The sequence below is a fragment of the Staurois parvus genome, unplaced genomic scaffold (assembly GCF_062004578.1).
Source record: "Staurois parvus isolate SC_StPar_1 unplaced genomic scaffold, SC_StPar_1.0 ptg000327l, whole genome shotgun sequence".
NCBI lineage: Eukaryota > Metazoa > Chordata > Amphibia > Anura > Ranidae > Staurois > Staurois parvus.
The window spans coordinates 5,694,822-5,712,951 of NW_028318123.1; the positions used below are offsets into that span (position 1 = coordinate 5,694,822).

General features: G+C 39.0%; 1 protein-coding gene across 4 annotated transcripts in view; it reads right to left on the reverse strand.

Moving 5' to 3' along the window:
* SH3KBP1 (SH3 domain containing kinase binding protein 1) overlaps window positions 1-18,130 on the reverse strand; it is a 544,697-nt gene that overhangs the window by 71,587 nt on the left and 454,980 nt on the right. For all 4 annotated transcript variants that reach the window (XM_089683906.1, XM_089683908.1, XM_089683904.1 and 1 more), the window contains 3 exons: window positions 8,589-8,640; window positions 5,349-5,432; window positions 19-181 (listed from right to left, as the gene is read on the reverse strand). In XM_089683906.1, coding sequence (XP_089540032.1) covers window positions 19-181; window positions 5,349-5,432; window positions 8,589-8,640 — 299 coding nt within the window. The remainder of the gene's footprint in view (window positions 1-18; window positions 182-5,348; window positions 5,433-8,588; window positions 8,641-18,130) is intronic.

Here is an 18,130-nt window from a genome sequence, read left to right on the forward strand (position 1 = left end):
ATTCTATTATATCCTTACCTTGTGTGCGTTACAGGTCCTGCTGGTCTCTCTGGTCTTCTTGGTGGCAGTGTGCCTGATTTCGCTGAAGAGGTGGTTTTTGGAGGACGAGGCTTCTTTGGAGGTATAGCAGGCACTGAGTGCTTTAGGGAGGCATCTACTTTGTGATCTCTCTCTGGCCTCTCTGCAAAAGAAAATCATATATTTTAATTTAACCCTGGAAGCATCTAAAAGCATAGTATAAAGCTGCAGAAAAGTGATAAAAAACAATGGATAGAACAATAGTACCATGAGATATGTGCAAACTGATTAATTTGTCTATATAGTTAACCAAAAGTATTGACTATAGCTTGTTACTGAATAAAATGATTTGTGAATACTAAGTGGAGCTGCTATAAGAGGGAAATGTCAATGTGCATCGTGTTTTAGGACACAGTGTAACAAGTAAGAATGCTAATACAGTTACATATGTGTTGTCATCCATCAAGGTTCCACCTGATGAATGAGATCTGTATCCAAGACTATCTTGTGGGACTAGACGTGAACTGTTATCTCAGGCCCTGATACACAAGGCTTTCCACATCTGCATTATCAGTAATATCAGAATCAGTAATGAACCCAGTCAAATAAATACATGCAATTAACCATTAAAAAACATGTTTTGAAGCAGAACTCCAGCCAAACATTTCTTTTAAGCCTGAGCAGAGTGTGTTTATGGTGATTTTGAAGCTTCTTTTTTTTTTCTTTTTAAGCGTTTTACAAGCGTTTCAAAAATGTTTTTTCATGCGGATGTTCTGGGTTGGGCAAGGTGAACACAGCAGATCTAGAGGAGCAGGAGAGGTCTTCAGGCACAAAAAAACACAAAACTGCAAATGTCAAGAGTCACATAGTCAAGTCTATATGTCCAAAAATGCCTGATTATGCTTAAAAAAATACATTGTAGCTCATGTACCACTTTGAGTGCATCTCATATAACATACAAGTGACTAAGCATTGAAATGTGACCAAGTAAAATGACAAACAATGAAACTCTGCATGTTAAGCCTAGTCAGGCATAGTCAGGTCTCGGAAAACACATTACAAAGTGCTTAGGTGTGCATGGGGGCTGAGTATTAGAGATAACGTTATTGCACTTAGAACCTTTGACAGGTTTTTGTTCTCCCTGATGAAATTTCTCTCCCAGTGATGGTGGACTCTGAGAAAAAAAATCTCCCAGACACAGACAACAATGAAAACCTAAAAGAGATAATTTCCCACACTACAAAAATGTTTTTATTGCTGTAGTGTCCTCCCTCACATTTTTTCCCACACTTCCTGTGTCGGTAATATTTCCTTCTCCAATTCTGAAGATTTTACAGATCTTAGGCTCTTCAATTTGTACCTACATACACAAATGTACTGCTCACCCCCGAAGGAGCCGCTGAGTATTGGGTCCCCCAGTATCCTGCACAGCCAGGCAACACGCATTCTCAGACTTCCACTCAGAGTCAGTAACCAGTCCATAAGCTTGTTTTTGTTGTTTTGTTTAGGGGATAAACAATGTGGATAGGGTTTAGAGGTATATGGGATGCACAACATGTCTAACTCTGAGGACAAACTGCCTGATCATGTACAAAAAGGTACATCCTGAACTTACTACTCCAGCCGGAGTGGCACAGTCTTGCAGCCATCTCTTCTATAGGCCCCAGGGTTGAGAAGGTACTCACACTGTTCTTGTATCCTGTAGCTCTGACTAAATTGCATTTAGGCCTCTCACTGAGCCAGTTTCTGTCACCGCTTGCAGGCTGTCCTTTCCTGGCGGACTGCAAGGTAGTGGAGCTCTCACTGTCAGCACAGAAATGGCCAAAAACCAGTGGGACCCGGGTACACCCATCTACTGTCCAGAGAAGTCTAGCCAGAAGTGGTCTTCATCAAAAAGCCAGACCTCCAATGTAGAAACAAGGCCAAGTACCTCAACTATGCACGAAAACATAGGAACTGGGGTTCAGAAAAGTGACAGCAGGTGCTCTGGGCTGATGAGTCCAAATCTGAAATATTTGGCTGTAGCAGGAGGCAGTTTGTGTCTGCAGGCAACAATGAAGCATGGTGGATTGCCCTGGTAAGTCTGGAGCTTCATTTCTGCAAATGGACTTGGATATTTGGTCAGGATCAATGTTGTCCTCAAAGTTGGGAAATACAAGCAAACACTTATTCATCATCCCATACCATCAGGGAGGCATGTGAGTGGCCCCAAATTTATTTTGTAGGACAGTGACCACAAATATATAGCCAATGTCATTAAGAACTATCTTCAGCATAAAGAAGAACAAAGAGTCCTGAAAGTGATGGTTTGGCTACCAAAGAGCCCTGATCTCAACATCATCAAGTCTATCTGGGAATACATGAAGGTAAAGGGCAATCACACCAAATACTGATTTGATTTGGATTTCTCTTCTGTTTATTTACTTCTTTTTTTTCACTCATTGGGCATCCAATAGTGTATTCTTTGCCCTAGGCTTACTCGGCCTACCATGTTTTTTTACATCAGTCTGAGATGCTTCTGATGTCTTTCAAAATTCACTGCACTTCCATTTGACCTGCAGCTGACCTAGTACAAGCTGCTTCTGCATTTCCATAGACTTGCATGCATAGTTTTGCAGATCTATTTAATCTCTATTCTGTTCTTTGGGGTGGAAGTAGGTATCTTCATACAGTCTGAAAACCTGCAAGCGGTTTTCAAGCACTGCACAAAGTAACCTAGATATAGTTGATAAAAATTTTGTCACAGTAGGGCTTTATATGATAATGTGGGAATGAGAGTGGTGAAACTTATGGCAATCAGACATAAAAAGTCATTAGTCTAACTGCACACCAGACTAAACATGAACATTTCTATGCTTTCGGCAGAACTGTCTGGATCTCTACATGTAATTTAAAATAAAATTTTGTCCCAGGTTCTAAAGATGGGAGCGCTACAAATGCAAAACAGCATATCTCCAAAACCAGACAGCCATAATTATTTGCTGTTTTAAGATCATTGTTAGTCCCACAGTGTCTAACCCAGTCACATGATTAATAACTTTGACTTGCTGAGGAGGAATGGACACATACAGCTCCTAAATGTCTTGAATTCTTCTATATACAGTATCTCACGAAAGTGAGAACACCCCTGCCATTTTTGTAAATATTTTATTATATCTTTTCATGTGACAACACTGAAGAAATGACACTTTGCTACAATGTAAAGTAGTGAGTGTACAGCTTGTATAACAGTGTAAATTTGCTGTCCCCTCAAAATAACTCAACACACAGCCATTAATGTCTAAACCGCTGGCAACAAAAGTGAGTACACCCCTAAGTGAAAATGTCTAAATTGGGCCCAAAGTGTCAATATTTTGTGTGGCCACCATTATTTTCCAGCACTGCCGTAATCCTCTTGGGCATGGAGTTCACCAGACCTTCACAGGTTGCCACTAGAGTCCTCTTCCACTCCTCCATGGCGACATCACGGAGCTGGTGGATGTTAGAGACCTTGCGATCCTCCACCTTTCGTTTAAGGATTCCCCACAGATGCTCAATAGGGTTTAGGTCTGGAGACATGCTTGGCCAGTCCATCACCTTTACCCTCAGCTTCTTTAGGAAGGCAGTGGTCATCTCGGAGGTGTATTTGGGGTCGCTATCATGTTGGAATACTGCCCTGTGGCCCAGTCTCCAAAGGGAGGGGATCATGCTCTGCTTCAGTATGTCATAGTACATGTTCGCATTCATGGTTCCCTCAATGAACTGTAGCTCCCCAGTGCCGGCAGCACTCATGTAGTCCCAGACCATGACACTCCCACCACCATGCTTGACTGTAGCAAGACACACTTGTCTTTGTACTCCTCACCTGGTTGCCGCCATACACGCTTGACTCCATTTGAACCAAATAGGTTTATCTTGGTCTCATCAGACCACAGGGCATGGTTCCAATAATCCATATCCTTAGTCTGCTTGCCTTCAGCAAACTGTTTGCGGGCTTTCTTGTGCATCATCTTTACAAGAGGCTTCCTTCTAGGACAACAGCCATGCAGACCAATTTGATGCAGTGTGCTGCGTATGGTCTGAGCACTGACAGGCTGACCCCCCACCCCTTCAACCTCTGCAACAATGCTGGCAGCACTTATACGTCTATTTCCCAAAGAAAACCTCTGGATATGATGCTGAGCACGTGCACTTAACTTCTTTAGTCAACCATGGCGAGGCCTGTTCTGAGTGGAACCTGTCCTGTTAAGCTGCTGTATGGTCTTGGCTACCGTGCTGCAGCTCAGTTTCAGAGTCTTGGCAATCTTCTTATAGCCTAGGTCATCTTTATGTAGAGCAGCAATTATTTTTTTCAGATCCTCAGAGAATTCTTTGCCACGAGGAGCCATGTTGAACTTCCACTGACCAGTATGAGAGAGTGAGAGCGATAACACCAAATTTAACACACCTGCTCCCCATTCACACCTGAGACCTTGTAACACAAACGAGTCACATGACATCGGGGAGGGAAAATAGCTAATTGGGCCCAATTTGGACATTTTCACTTAGGGGTGTACTCACTTTTGTTACCAGCGGTTTAGACATTAATGGCTGTGTGTTATTTTGAGGGGACAGCAAATTTACACTGTTATACAAGCTGTACACTCACTACTTTACATTCTAGCAAAGTGACATTTCTTCAGTGTTGTCACATGAAAAGATAGAATAAAATATTTACAAAAATGTGAGGGGTGTACTCACTTCTGTGAGATACTGTACATATCCACTGCAAGGTAGCTCATTAGTAATTTATTTCTCCAAAAGACATGTAGCTTTTATGAAACTGCATCGGAATCCTGTTCTTTATGGAGAGTGTGTTTAAATACTGACATCTGACCAGATGATATCAGAACCAAGTCCATGTCTTTGGACAACACTCTGTTAAACAGATCATGCTGACTATAACCTCTTGAAGGTTATAATCTGTGCTTCAAATGTCAGAAGCTCTCGCTTATGTTAATGAATACTGTTTAATTTCTTCACATGGCCAGCTCTTCCCTCTTTTTGTAGGTATTAAACTGCAGATATATCACAAAGAAACAGCAGCAGGTGTTAGTGGTACAGCTACAGACAGAGGGCACTTCTTCTCACCTGTAATTTGCGGGGAGACCCCCTGCCCTGCTGTTTATGGCAAGCTTGAGAATATATACGGTCCCTTGTAATTTGCAGAGGGTGGGGTGGAATGCAATGGCACAATATGGTTTTACACGAGTAATTTTAACATAGGTATATGATATCCCCTTACACAAATCACATACATTTGGATTCAGTCTTCGATATTAAGCCATTCTAAAATGTCAATCAGAACTCACCTTTTTCTTCAGGCCTATGTGGCAGAGTTTCAGGCCTTTCTGGAGGGATCTTTCTGATTTCCTGTTTCCTATCCGATGGGCCTACTGCAATCAAAGACAAATCCAGATAAATATGCTTTCTTGCAGAAGTAGGAGGAATGAATAATAACTGAGGGATTATAGAAGCAAAACACACAGACCCCAGGGAAACAAGCAAGACAATGTAATAGAAGGGGCTTAGTCAGGACACCTTGGCTGAAGTGAGATTATCTTATTTAGCTGGATATTCAGCCTACTTTAAATTCATATATGCAAAGTCAACGCTTATAGATCTGACCCCAACTGGGCAGAAGGAGGCTGTTGTGACATATGTAAAGAAACACTCCGCAGAAGAAGGGTTTTCTACAGGAATGTGATATAATCCTAGTTTGCTAAGTATATAATGATCTGTTCTTTTCCTGCATGTAACTCCATTATGACATAAAGGCAAAGTAAAAATAGACGTGCATTATAATTATCTCATTACATCACTCATGACTAGTAAGCCAGCTTCTCTAGATGTTTTTAACTCATTTTACTTAATTAATTGTTTAAGGGGATGTTAATATTAAATCTCAAAACAGTGAGACACAGACTTCAAAACAAGCATGCATCTGCATAGATTTTGGAGCACCATAGTTCTATATGCTGATGAACCAGCATTCAAATACCACTGCACAAGCCTTATGAATAAAGAAATTGTTCTGCTTAAAGAGAACCTGTTACATTGCCCATTTAGAGGAAAGTGATAGTGTGTCTTGAAAGCTAACTTCTTAACCCACTTATTTCACCTTCACTGCTCCCCTGTTCTTCTGCTGCTTCGTTGAGGCCCTCTAAAAATATCAGATAGTGTGGGGCAGAATAAAGCCTCTTTGGAGGATGCATTGCCTGTGCTTGATAAGCCAATCACAAGGTCTGAACATTGTTGCATAAGAAGGAGGAGGCTGTAAGCTGTAACACAAAGTTTACACAAGGTTGGAATCTCTAACTCAGAGAGAGCAGCAGAAAAGTGCTGGGAAGGTCAGTATAAATTAGTCGGTGGTCGATCTTTCAAGAGACTGCAATTTGTCCCTGAATGGGCCGTGAAGCCTCTTTAAACTTACTTGGTTTACTGCATGAATGCAAGAAAATTTAGCAAGCCATCTCATGTGGGAACTGAATAATGTAATACGTGAATTGGGAAAACAATTCTTTGTTTTGAAGATAAGGATAAATATGATTAATACATGTGCTAATGTTCAGTAAATTAATTCATTTTTGTTTTGCTTTTTAGGTTGTTTGTCATTACTAGTTAGGAGTAATGTATGCATTTTGCATTCTGTGGGGCTGATTTACTAAAACTAGAGTGCAAAATCTGGTGCAGCTCTGCATAGAAACCAATCAGCTTCTAACTTCAGCCTGTTCAATTAAGCTTTGACTGGAACCAGGAAGCTGATTGGTTTCTATGCACAGCTACACCAGATTTAGCACCCTCTGGTTTTAGTAAATCAACCCCTGTGACTAGTCACTGTACTGTGATATTATGCATTATTCCTAGTTTTAGCTGTGGTCAAGGTGATAGGTCCCACAATTAAATCTACAATGGATATACAGTCTACACTCCCCTGTTAAAATGTCAGGTTCCTGTGATGTAAAAAAATTAGACAGATTTCATAAATCATTTCAGAACTTTTTCCACCTTTAATGTGACGTATAAACTGTACAACTCAGTTGAACAACAAACTGACATCTTTTAGGTGGAAGGAAGTAAAAATAAACAACTAAAATAATATGGTTGCATAAGTGTGCACACCCTTAAACTAATACTTTGTTGAAGCACCTTTTGATTTTATTACAGCACTCAGCATGGCACATCTTGACTTGGCAATATTTGCCCACTCAACCTTGCAAAAACACTGCAAATCTGTCAGATTGCGAGGGCATCTCCTGTGCACAGCCCTCTTCAGATCACCCCACAGATTTTCCATCAGATTCAGGTCTGGGCTCTGGTTGGGCCATTCCAAAACTTTAATCTTCTTCTGGTGAAGCCATTCCTTTGTTGATTTGGATGTATGCTTTGAGTCATTGTCATGCTGAAAGATGAAGTTCTTCTTCATGTTCAGCTTTCTAGCAGAAGCTTGAAGGTTTTGTGCCAATATTGACTGGTATTTGGAACTGTTCATAAATTCCTCTACCTTGAAAAAGGTCCCAGTTCCAGCTGAAGAAAAACAGCCCAATAGCATGATGCTGCCACCAGCTTCACTGTGGGTATGGTGTTCTTTTGGTGATGTGCAGTATTGTTTTTGTGCCAAGCATACCTTTTGGAATTATGGCCAAAAAGTTCACAGGGGTTTCATCAGACCATAACACATTTTTGCACATGCTTTTGGGAGACTTGTGTTTTTGCAAAATTTAGCCGGGCTTGGATGTTTTTCTTTGTAAGAAAAGGCTTCCGTCTTGCCACTCTACCCCATAGCCCAGACATATGAAGAATATAGGAGATTGTTGTCACATGTACCACACAGCCAGTACTTCCCAGATATTCCTGCAGCTCCTTTAATGTTGCTGTAAGCCTCTTGGCAGCCTCCACGACTGGTTTTCTTCTCGTCTTTTCTTCAATTTTGGAGGGATGTCCAGTTTCAGGTAATGTCACCGCGCCATATTTTCTCCACTTGATGATGACTGTCTTCACTGTGTTCCATGGTATATCTAATGCCTTGGAAATTCTTTTGTATCCTTCTCCTGACTGATACGTTTTAAGAATGAGATCGCTCTGATGCTTTGGAAGCTCTCTGCAGACCATGGCTTTTGCTGTAGGATGCGACTACAGTCAGGAAAGACCTGACTGAACTTTTTTGGGGGTTAATCAGAGGCACTTTAAATGATGGGAGGTGTGTACTGACTCCTAGTCAACATGATTTTGGATGTGATTGCTTAAATCTGAACACAGCTACATCCCCAGTTATAAGAGGGTGTGCATACTTATGCAACCACATTATTTTAGTTTTTTTATGTTTACTCCCCACCTCTAAAAGATTTCAGTTTGTTTTTTAATTGCATTGTACAGTTTATAGGTCGCATTAAAAGTGGAAAAATTTCTGAAATGATTTATCTTTGTCTTAGTTTTTTACAGCACAGAAACCTGACATTTTAACAGGGGTGTGTAGACTTTTTATATCCATTTTAGTTGCTTGTAACAGAGATGATCATCTTAATTATAGCATTACATAGATGTATACCTACCTGTTCCTGCCTTGTTTACAGGAGCTGATGGAGGTGGTGGTTTCTTAGGTCTCTGTGGAACAGCATAATAAATTATACACTATAAAATATGTTTTGCGTAAATAACACACTGTCGCACTGTTTAAACACAAGATACATGTGGACTACACATAAACTGAAGTTGTGCACTACATGCAGCCAAAAAAGTCAAAATAGTTTGTGCCTTTGGTAAAATGCACTAAAACCCACACAACAGTTTTTACTTTTACCCCAAGAATCAGAAATAGAATAACCAATGACCAATGGATTGGAGTATCTGGGAAAGTTACCTTTTTAGTTTAATGTTATGCATTTTTAAGTATGAGCCTGATGTAGCAATCAATAACATATAAATAATTAAAAGTCCACAGGAGACACTCTTGAGCAGAATTACTAAGTGCAACATGATCCAAATGTATTTATTACAGGTACTTATATAGAGTCAACAATATATGCAGTGCTTTACTTATACAGTATATTGTACTTTAATATCAGTCCCTTTCCTCAAGGAGCTAAGGTGCCTAACTTACATTCATACATACACGTACTAGGGCCAATTTAGACAGGAGCAGATGAACCTGCCAGCATGTCTTTGGATAACCCACAGTTACAAAATGATATCTATTATTTTAACATATCCAATTTCATTACATAATTGTATCTCTTTTTTATTTCATTGCCTCAAAAACCTTCATGCATTAATCACATTTAAAAACATCAAAAATCTTTCCCTTGCCCTTCACACATTAATAGGGCTCCCTATTTTGAGCATCACCAGACCAGAAGACACCAATTTTGTCCAGTTCAAACATATTCCACTGAAAGTTGATATTTTCTCAAGCTCTACCCCAGAACTGAATGCATTACTGTAACTCGTAATATCCATCAACTGAATGTTGAAGATCCAATTGGATCCACTAATTATACATAAAGCAGGTACTATCACTTTGCTTCCAGCACATGCTGCAGATCATTGCTACAATTGGAATTAAACAAAAGAGAGTAATGATAATATTTGATACGAATATGTCAGGTTCCTTATAGAGCACTAAAACATCCAAGCTGTAGTTCAGTGAGGGTACTTTACCCGGAATATGGGACTGAGAAGGAGTATAATAAAGAGGAACACCAGAGTAGATGCATCAGTCCATCAACTGCTCTGCTAAATACAGGTAGAGAATACCAACCCAAGAATTGGCTCTTCCACATAGGTACACAAAGATCAGCGATCAGATTACCTTAGGTGGCCATGCCCAAACACCTTGTGGGGAGTCAAAGGTTTACCTACCCACACAATGCAGATAGGGCTCGTAGTGTACCAGTTTCATGGAATCCATAGTTGTAATCTGCAATGTTGATGATATTCCTGAAGAGAACAGGAATCCCCATCTGTTATCAGAAAAATACCCACTGTGGAACAGGCTAATCTTGCCCATCAATCATAGGATGCTTCCTGCATGCTCAAAAGGGACATGCCAGGCCACAAAACACTGATGCTTTTCCTCCCTTTAGGGACTATTTCAGAGGGAGTGTGGCCTTGATACTGTATGTTGCAAGTTACAGGTAAAGGAGTCTGTGACACATTACATTGTTTATCCCTCCATTATTATTGTAAAGCTAGCCATACACTGTTCAAAACCTAAAGAAAGTTGGGACAAGTGTAACATCAATATAGATGGACCATAATTACATTGTTACCCTGCATCTGTAATGTTGAGTACCAGTTCTGCAGTAGTTCAGGACATATTTGAAATCATTATAGATGCACCATGATAACATTATAACCTGGCATCTCTAATGCGGCATTGACAGCTGTGCAGCAAGACTGGACATGCGTGACATAATTATAGATGTACCGTAAGGACATTATTACTCTGCATCTGCCATGCTGACATTTCTAAAGCCTTCATACATCTTTCTGTATGTGCTAAAGTAGAAATATAACCAAATCTTTAACATTTTTCCCAAGGGAACCAAATGCATGTAGCAATTGTTTCCATACCAATACTTCCTAAGCAGCAAGATCAGACAACTCCCACTCCCACCCCATGCTGCTCGTAAGGACACAAATAACTAATGAGGGCTGACTGACAGCACTTACAGTATCTATAGCAGTGGGCACGAGCTGGAGATGGGCACCATCATTTAGCAAAGCAGGTGGAGAGATCAGTTCCAATTATAACAAGTCACTAATAAAAGATCGGTCAGCATCACAGGGGGTGCGAGATCTATCTGCTGTGCAGTGGATGTTTACTAGCAGCAGGCAGATAGATCTCACATTCCCACAGCATTGACTGATCATTTGTGATTGTGAATGAATAAATATAAAAAACTTTACAGATATGGGACTTTGAAGGTTCCTAATAATATGATGCACATATAGCACTGTTGAACTTTCATTAATTTATTCAATCAATCCATATAAAAGTAATTAAAATAGTAGCATGGCATAATTCAGCATAACATATTTAGCCTCATTGCAACTTGCAGAACTTGCCATGCAACTTTGGACATCAAAGTCGCATTATAAGTTGCAGCCCATTCTTTTTAATGGCACCTGCTAAAGCCCCAGCTACTTTGAAAAGGTGCCTGCACTACTTTGATGTGACTTTTGATATGATTTTGATCCAGAGAGTGTAAAGTTGGATCAAAAGTCGCATCAAAGTCACATTCCAGTGTTGCACTGGAAATTGTGCGACTTTGGAGTTGTGGAAGTGTGAATGGAGTGTTACTGTATTCCATACTATAACACATAAGAACATAATACAAGTATTTTTTAGCCATCTGTTTCACAGCTTGTCATTCTTGCTCCCACCTTACTATATACTACTTGTATTCTTACAACTGAATAACCTGTGGATTCCAAATGACTTTACCGAGGAGGGGAAATATTTTCTAGCTGCCTTAATTCAGTGCATTTCATGGTTCCCAAATACTCTACTTCTTCAGGTTCTCTCCAAGGGGGAGGCTTGGTGTGGTTGATGGTCCCCAGGATCCTGATTCAGTAAATACTCAACACATTAAGGTATTATGGTATGATTGAAAATATGGGTTATTATAATCAAGTTCTACTAGTGTTTATGTCTACTTTCTTTTTGCACATCTAACACATGGTCAGGCCAATGATAGCATGTCATTATGTCTGACCATTGTCTTTGTACAAGTTACCTGAGAAAGGCTGTAAACTAATATAAATTGACTAATCTTCCAAAAGATTGTAACCTAATTTTTCCTGTAAATGTTACAAGATGAAAAATTATTCACACAAAAACACCTATAATCTCTAAATAAACATGAATGCAGCAGCTAAGAGAGTCTAATATGCTTTTTAACTTTCCTAATGGATTTGCTGCTGTAAGATCCTAAAGGGCTTAGCAGGTGTATATTTACATTGAATATAATGTTCTCTGGAGATTACACTCATTACTCCACTATGATAGGGCATGTAAAAATATATGTATATTCATTCTGTATAATTCAAAATGCACTGCTCAGTTCATTAAATTCCTGCCAGTGTACAACTTGATTAGGAAGACCTGCAAATTGCAATGAATTTTATATTTTTTACTTTTCCTACATACACTCACTGGCCATTTTATTAGGTACACCTGTTCAATTGCTTGGTCACACAAATTGCTAATGAACCAATCACATGGCAGCAACTCAATGCATGTAGGCATCTAGACATCGTGACTTGCTGAAGTTAAAACCAAGCATCAGAATGGGGAAGAAAGGGGATTTAAGGGACTATGAACATGGTATGGTTGCTGGTGCCAGACGGGCTGGTCTGAGTATTTCAAAAACTGCTGATCTACTGAGATTTTCACACACAACCATCTCTAGGGTTTACAGAGAATTGTCCGAAAAAGAGAAGTGAGCAGCAGTTGTGTGGATGAACATGCCTTGCTGAGAATGAGCAGACTGGTTGCTGCGACCTTCAGATGGTAGGGTCAGAATTTGGTGTAAACAACATGAAAGCATGGATCCATCCTGCCTTGTAGCAACGGTTCAGGCTGGTGGTGGTGGTGTAATGGTGTGGGGGATATTTTCTTGACACTAGCAAGGTATACCTAATAAAGTGGCCAGTGAGTGTATATATAACTATTTTCTAAATGTTTTGTATTTTTAGATCCCCAGTTCAAAAGACTAAATACTACTTTTATCAGAACCAAATAAAAAAAAATGTTTTAATCTTTTATTCTGAGTTTATCTGGAATAGCCCTAACCCATTAAGACCAGAGTAATGTTAGTGGTCTGTATGTAAATTACATAGTTTTATAACTAGTGTTTGGCAGTAAAAGTGTCCTGGAAAGTGAAGACTGCAGCAGATTTGAAAGCTGTAATAACGTATAATAAGTATTATTTTAAAATATAATAAAATCAGAAAAGTACTATAACCTAGGTTATAGTATATAGATATGTGTATTTGAAGTGCTCCTAAAAGTGAAAATAAGTACCCAGCAGAGGCATTAATATTTACAGTAAGCAGTATGTCAGAAATGGAATATTGGCACTATTTAATCAAATAATTATAATTTTTCTGTTTTGTGAAATATTACCAAAAAGAAACTGAAAATTAAAGAGACAAGCAATTTACAAATCTTTGATGATACTGCTAGAGACTGGAAAGAGGACCAACTGTTTGTGAATGCTGTAATATCTAAATTTGCTTCCAACTTCCTGACATCCAGGGGGTTATCAACTCTTTGGGTCCAATATCAGTATTCCTAAAACACTAAATTTTTTACATGATCACTGTCTATAATGGACAACAGACCCCAGTATTGTGCTCTGCACCCTCCTGTGCCATTCCCAGCTGCAAAGCCAGAGCTAGTGTCTATATTAGGCCTGGTTCACAATTATGCGTGTCGCGATTGATGAGTTATCCCAGCACTTTTTTTACCAGTAGGAAAGTATTGACTCTGACTTTGAAGCGACTTTACGCTCTTTGACACTCAAAAGTCAAGTCCCATCAAAGTAGTGCAGGAACCTTTTCAAAGTCGCTGTGACTTTATGTTGCATAGATTTGAAGGAGTTTCATTGCAATCAAAGGGCTGTGACTTGTCATGCGACTTCATATGTCTAAAGTCACATATTAAAGTTAGATTTAAGGGCTAGGGTTAGGATTAAGGCCTAGGGTCAATGTTAAGGGCCAGTTTTAAGGGCTAGGTTAAAGGATTAGGGTTAAGGGCTAGGGTTAGCATTAAAGGTTAGGGTTAAATGTTAGTTTCATGACTAAGGGCTAGGGTTAGAGTTAGCAATAAATATGCTAACCCTATCCCTAGCCCTTAACCCTAACATTTAACCTTAACCCTAGCTGTTAACACTAACTTAATTCTAACCCTTAACCCTAACATTTAACCCTAACCCAAGCATTTTACCCTAACATGTGACTTTGGACACAAAGAAACATGACAAGCTGCAGTCTATTAATGGCAATGGAACCCCTTTAAATCTATGTGACTTACAGTCGCAGCAAATTTGAAAATGTTAAGGATGAGGATGGACGCTTCTCGAACCGATCCTCATGAGTCACAGAGGAACAATATGAAGTAGGATGGCCTCAGCCCTCACTCTGGCCATGCACACTGATGAGTTTCGTCCCGTCCATAGGGGGCTTGGTCACAGAAGCTTCAACTGAAAATGGTCTTGCACTACTTTAAAGTGGATTTGATGTGACTTGAGTGCCAGAGAGTAAAGTCTCACCAAAGTCACACTCAATACTTTCCATTTGGAAAAAAAATAGTGAAACGCAACACTTGCATTTTTGGTATGGTTCCACTTAGGTCTATTGCATTAAAACACAATCTGCTGCTGGAAAAAGAGTTCCTGACCCTTTCCAAAAATGCAGCAGCTGAAAACACATAGATGTGAACGTGTCCCATTGGAAACCATGTTAAATGAACTGTAATGTGTCTCTGCAAAATACACAACGCATTAAAAAACGTATAGGTCCGAACCAGGCCTTAGACACAATTCCAATGCAACAAAGAGCCAGAAGTGCAGCTCTCGCTGCACATATCAGCAACCCTCAGCAGAGTTTACAGATAGCTTCTGAATAAAACAACATTACAGTTTTAATGAGAATAATAATGATGGAAAAACTGTAAAAATATCTGAGCCTGGAGCTGGGCTATAAATTGTAGATCTCTTGAGCACTCTACTGCTGACATATTTGTGCTTGAGTTCCTGGAACTGCTCACCTGTCTTAGCCATTAGGAATTGCTCCCACTCTTGGAGTTTTGCATTTATTTAATATTATGAAGAACAGCAAAAGCTGGAACACACAAAGGTGGGCAGGAGGAACTAAAACTCCTAATGGACAGGAACAGAATCAGAAATGATGGCAGCAGTTCAACCGCTAAACTCTAATATAACCAAAATGGCACTTTTGGGTAGACTGACCATACTGTACATATGCACATATACAAGATCATAACAAGTGTACGGATTCTTCAGCAAAATATATTTAATTAATAAAAAAAAATCTATCTATCCATGCATACAGATGAAGTAGAGCTGTGTAGCAAGGTTAGCTATAATGGATGCATTTATAAGCAGAAAAGAATAGGGGAGAAAAATGCTGTGGGCATGAGGTAATATTACTAGGTTAACATACGATGCGAAAGTAAAATTGATCGTATGTGGAAAAGGTCTTGGGGGAGAGATGTACAACATTGAAAGCAGCCATTTCTGCCATTAAGCCTTGAACATATCACTCAGTATAATGGATGACTTGAGCTGACCCAGGTAGGTGGGTGTAATTTACAGCCACCACTGAATTAAACAGAAACTCCATAATTGCTGCAATTTTACTTCTCATTCCTGACAGTTTGTCAAGCCTATTTTGTACTTAAGGTGTTAAAAGGCAGACAGACATGAAACTGTGGGCAATACTTCATATATTACATCCAGCCTTTTTTTTTTGTTCCTTTGACCCCGAAAATTATATTTACCCATATGTGATAATGTATTTTATGACCACAAGATGCAAAATTGAGTCTTCCTGACCACTGAATCCCATTGTCCTCACTGCTATAAACTGACTGCATGTTTTATCTTCTTTTCTAAGAACAGATTGTAGTTTACTAAATCCACTGCTCCCAGTAACAATTCACACGCCGCATAATCACTATGAGTCGAGAAAATCCCTAAGCCATAATAAATTCTTCAAAATCCCTCAACAAATTTTACTTGAATCTTTAGGCATATCTTGGGCACAATATGTTTTGATTTGAGAGGCAAAGCTCTACAGCACAAAACAGAACAGTGCTCTGTGTTATAGATACCAGCTAGGTATTGCATTGCATTGCATACAGTGTAGTTTGATTCAACACTCAGGGGTTTATTTATATATATATATATATATATATATATATATATATATATATATATATATATATATATATATATAAAATTGCATAACTGTTCATCTATCAAAACTGTATGTAAATTTATTCTGGGAGAATGGGGTAAATTTATTCTGGGAGAATGGGGTAAAATTGGAAGGTCTCTGGTTATATTCTGTGCAAATCAAAAGAGTGAATGTGGAAAATAGTGCATTATGGCCACTAAATGGAGCTGAGGAACATACTTATTTCCTCTTATAGTCAGCGCCATCTAGCAGCCATATTGCAGTATTTTGTGCATTTCTGATCTTAAAAGAATACAGTGTAACCTGAGAATGTTTGATTTTGAGAATGTTTGATTTTACATGCAGTTCCGAAGGGCCAGCTGAGCAGATTTTTTTTTATAAAAACACCCCTAAAACACCACTGTTCACAATCATATAGCCTGCATTTAATTCCTGAAATCTAACTTCTGTACACATTCTTTTTACAGCTCATACTAAATAGGTAACCAGTGCACACATCCTAAAGTTAGGTGAGTGAGGTCTATTTTGGGTTGGGTCCTCCTTTAGCATTTGCTTTCAACCCTGGCATTTTAGGAAAAATATACAAAGTGTCGTATTTACTGCCAGGGTTCCTATTTACATTTCATTTGAGGTGACCAATATGAATAGATCCTGTATTCCTGTCAGACCCATGTTGCCCAACTCTGTTTCCTGTATGGTTTTAGCTAGAAGTAAACAGCTGGCAATGATGCCAACATGGAAAACCAGGAAAAAAGACTCAGCCTAGTGTATACATTTTCCTCTTATTCCCTATGATCAGAGCTCATATTTAACAAAGCAATTAATATACAGCAAACAACACTCTTTTCAATATGTTATACTCATGAAAGCTGAAATCTGATTGGTCGCAATTGCTTATTGTAAATTGAAACTCTCTGCAAGCTATTTAATAAAATAGACCAATATTTGCAGGAATCAGAGCAGAAGTAGTGTGCTGAAATGGACAGGATAAATGTACACAGATCCATTTTATATATCATTTACTATTTCATAAAACTAAAATGTTCTTTACTCTCAATTCAGGGCACAAAGCCATAATAAGGAAAGAATCAGGCCATTTAGGGGGTAATAACGAACACTTTATACTGCTAAACACCCTAATTATTACTTTATATTTGAGATTTTCCAACTTCTTAAAAAAATATCAATGCCACCTAAATGATGTCAATGATAAAGGGAAAGATATACTTTAAAGAATTGCTTTAGTTTTTTGGGTGAAGCAATAGCAGGGGCCAATGAGTACCCCACCGAGACAGCAGGGGAATATAACTTCTTGCCTGTCTGCAGCCATCTTATGTGTTCATAAGGGGCAGGCACTGCAGTTAAGAAGTGGATGCAGGAAGTTATAGCTGAAATAACTGTTAGCAAACAGTTCTTCCAAGTGCAGGCTAGAAAGAAAAGGCAAAATTGAGAGCAACCTTACGTGGATGGCAAGTATAGAACTCATAGAAGGTGAGCCAATCAAGTCAAGGTTTGTATACTATGACATGTCCTCTTAATTTACTAAATTCTTTTCAGTTCTAAAGTGTTAGTTCTCTCATAGTTAGTAGGATTACACTGCACAGAATCACCTTGCGATTGTGGTGTTCTTCCATATGTGTTTGCAATTAAGAAAAGAATAGAAAGTCCCATGAGACATCCTTCTGAATATAGTATTAGGGTTTCAGTCATTTTGAGTTATATGAACAAAAAAATATAGGATATAGACTCATAATTGCACTGGTATGATTGCAGGGCACCAAATTTTGAAGAAGCCAAGCAATTTAATAGTAGGGTCTACATGGTATATTTTGTCTCCTTGCAGAAACAGGTTGTACATACACTATATTGCAAAAAGTATTGGGACACCCCTCCAAATCATTGGACTCAGGTGTTCCAATCACCTCCATGGCCACAGGTGTATACCATCAAGCATCTAGGCATGCAGACTGCTTCTACAAACATTTTTGAAAGAATGGCTTGCTCTCAGTTGCTCAGTGAATTCAAGTGTGGTACTGTGATAGGTTGCCACCTGTGCAACACGTTCATCAAATTTCCTAAATATTCCATGTTCACTGTTAGTGGTATTATAACAAAGTGAAAGCAACTGGGAACAACAGCAACTCAGCCA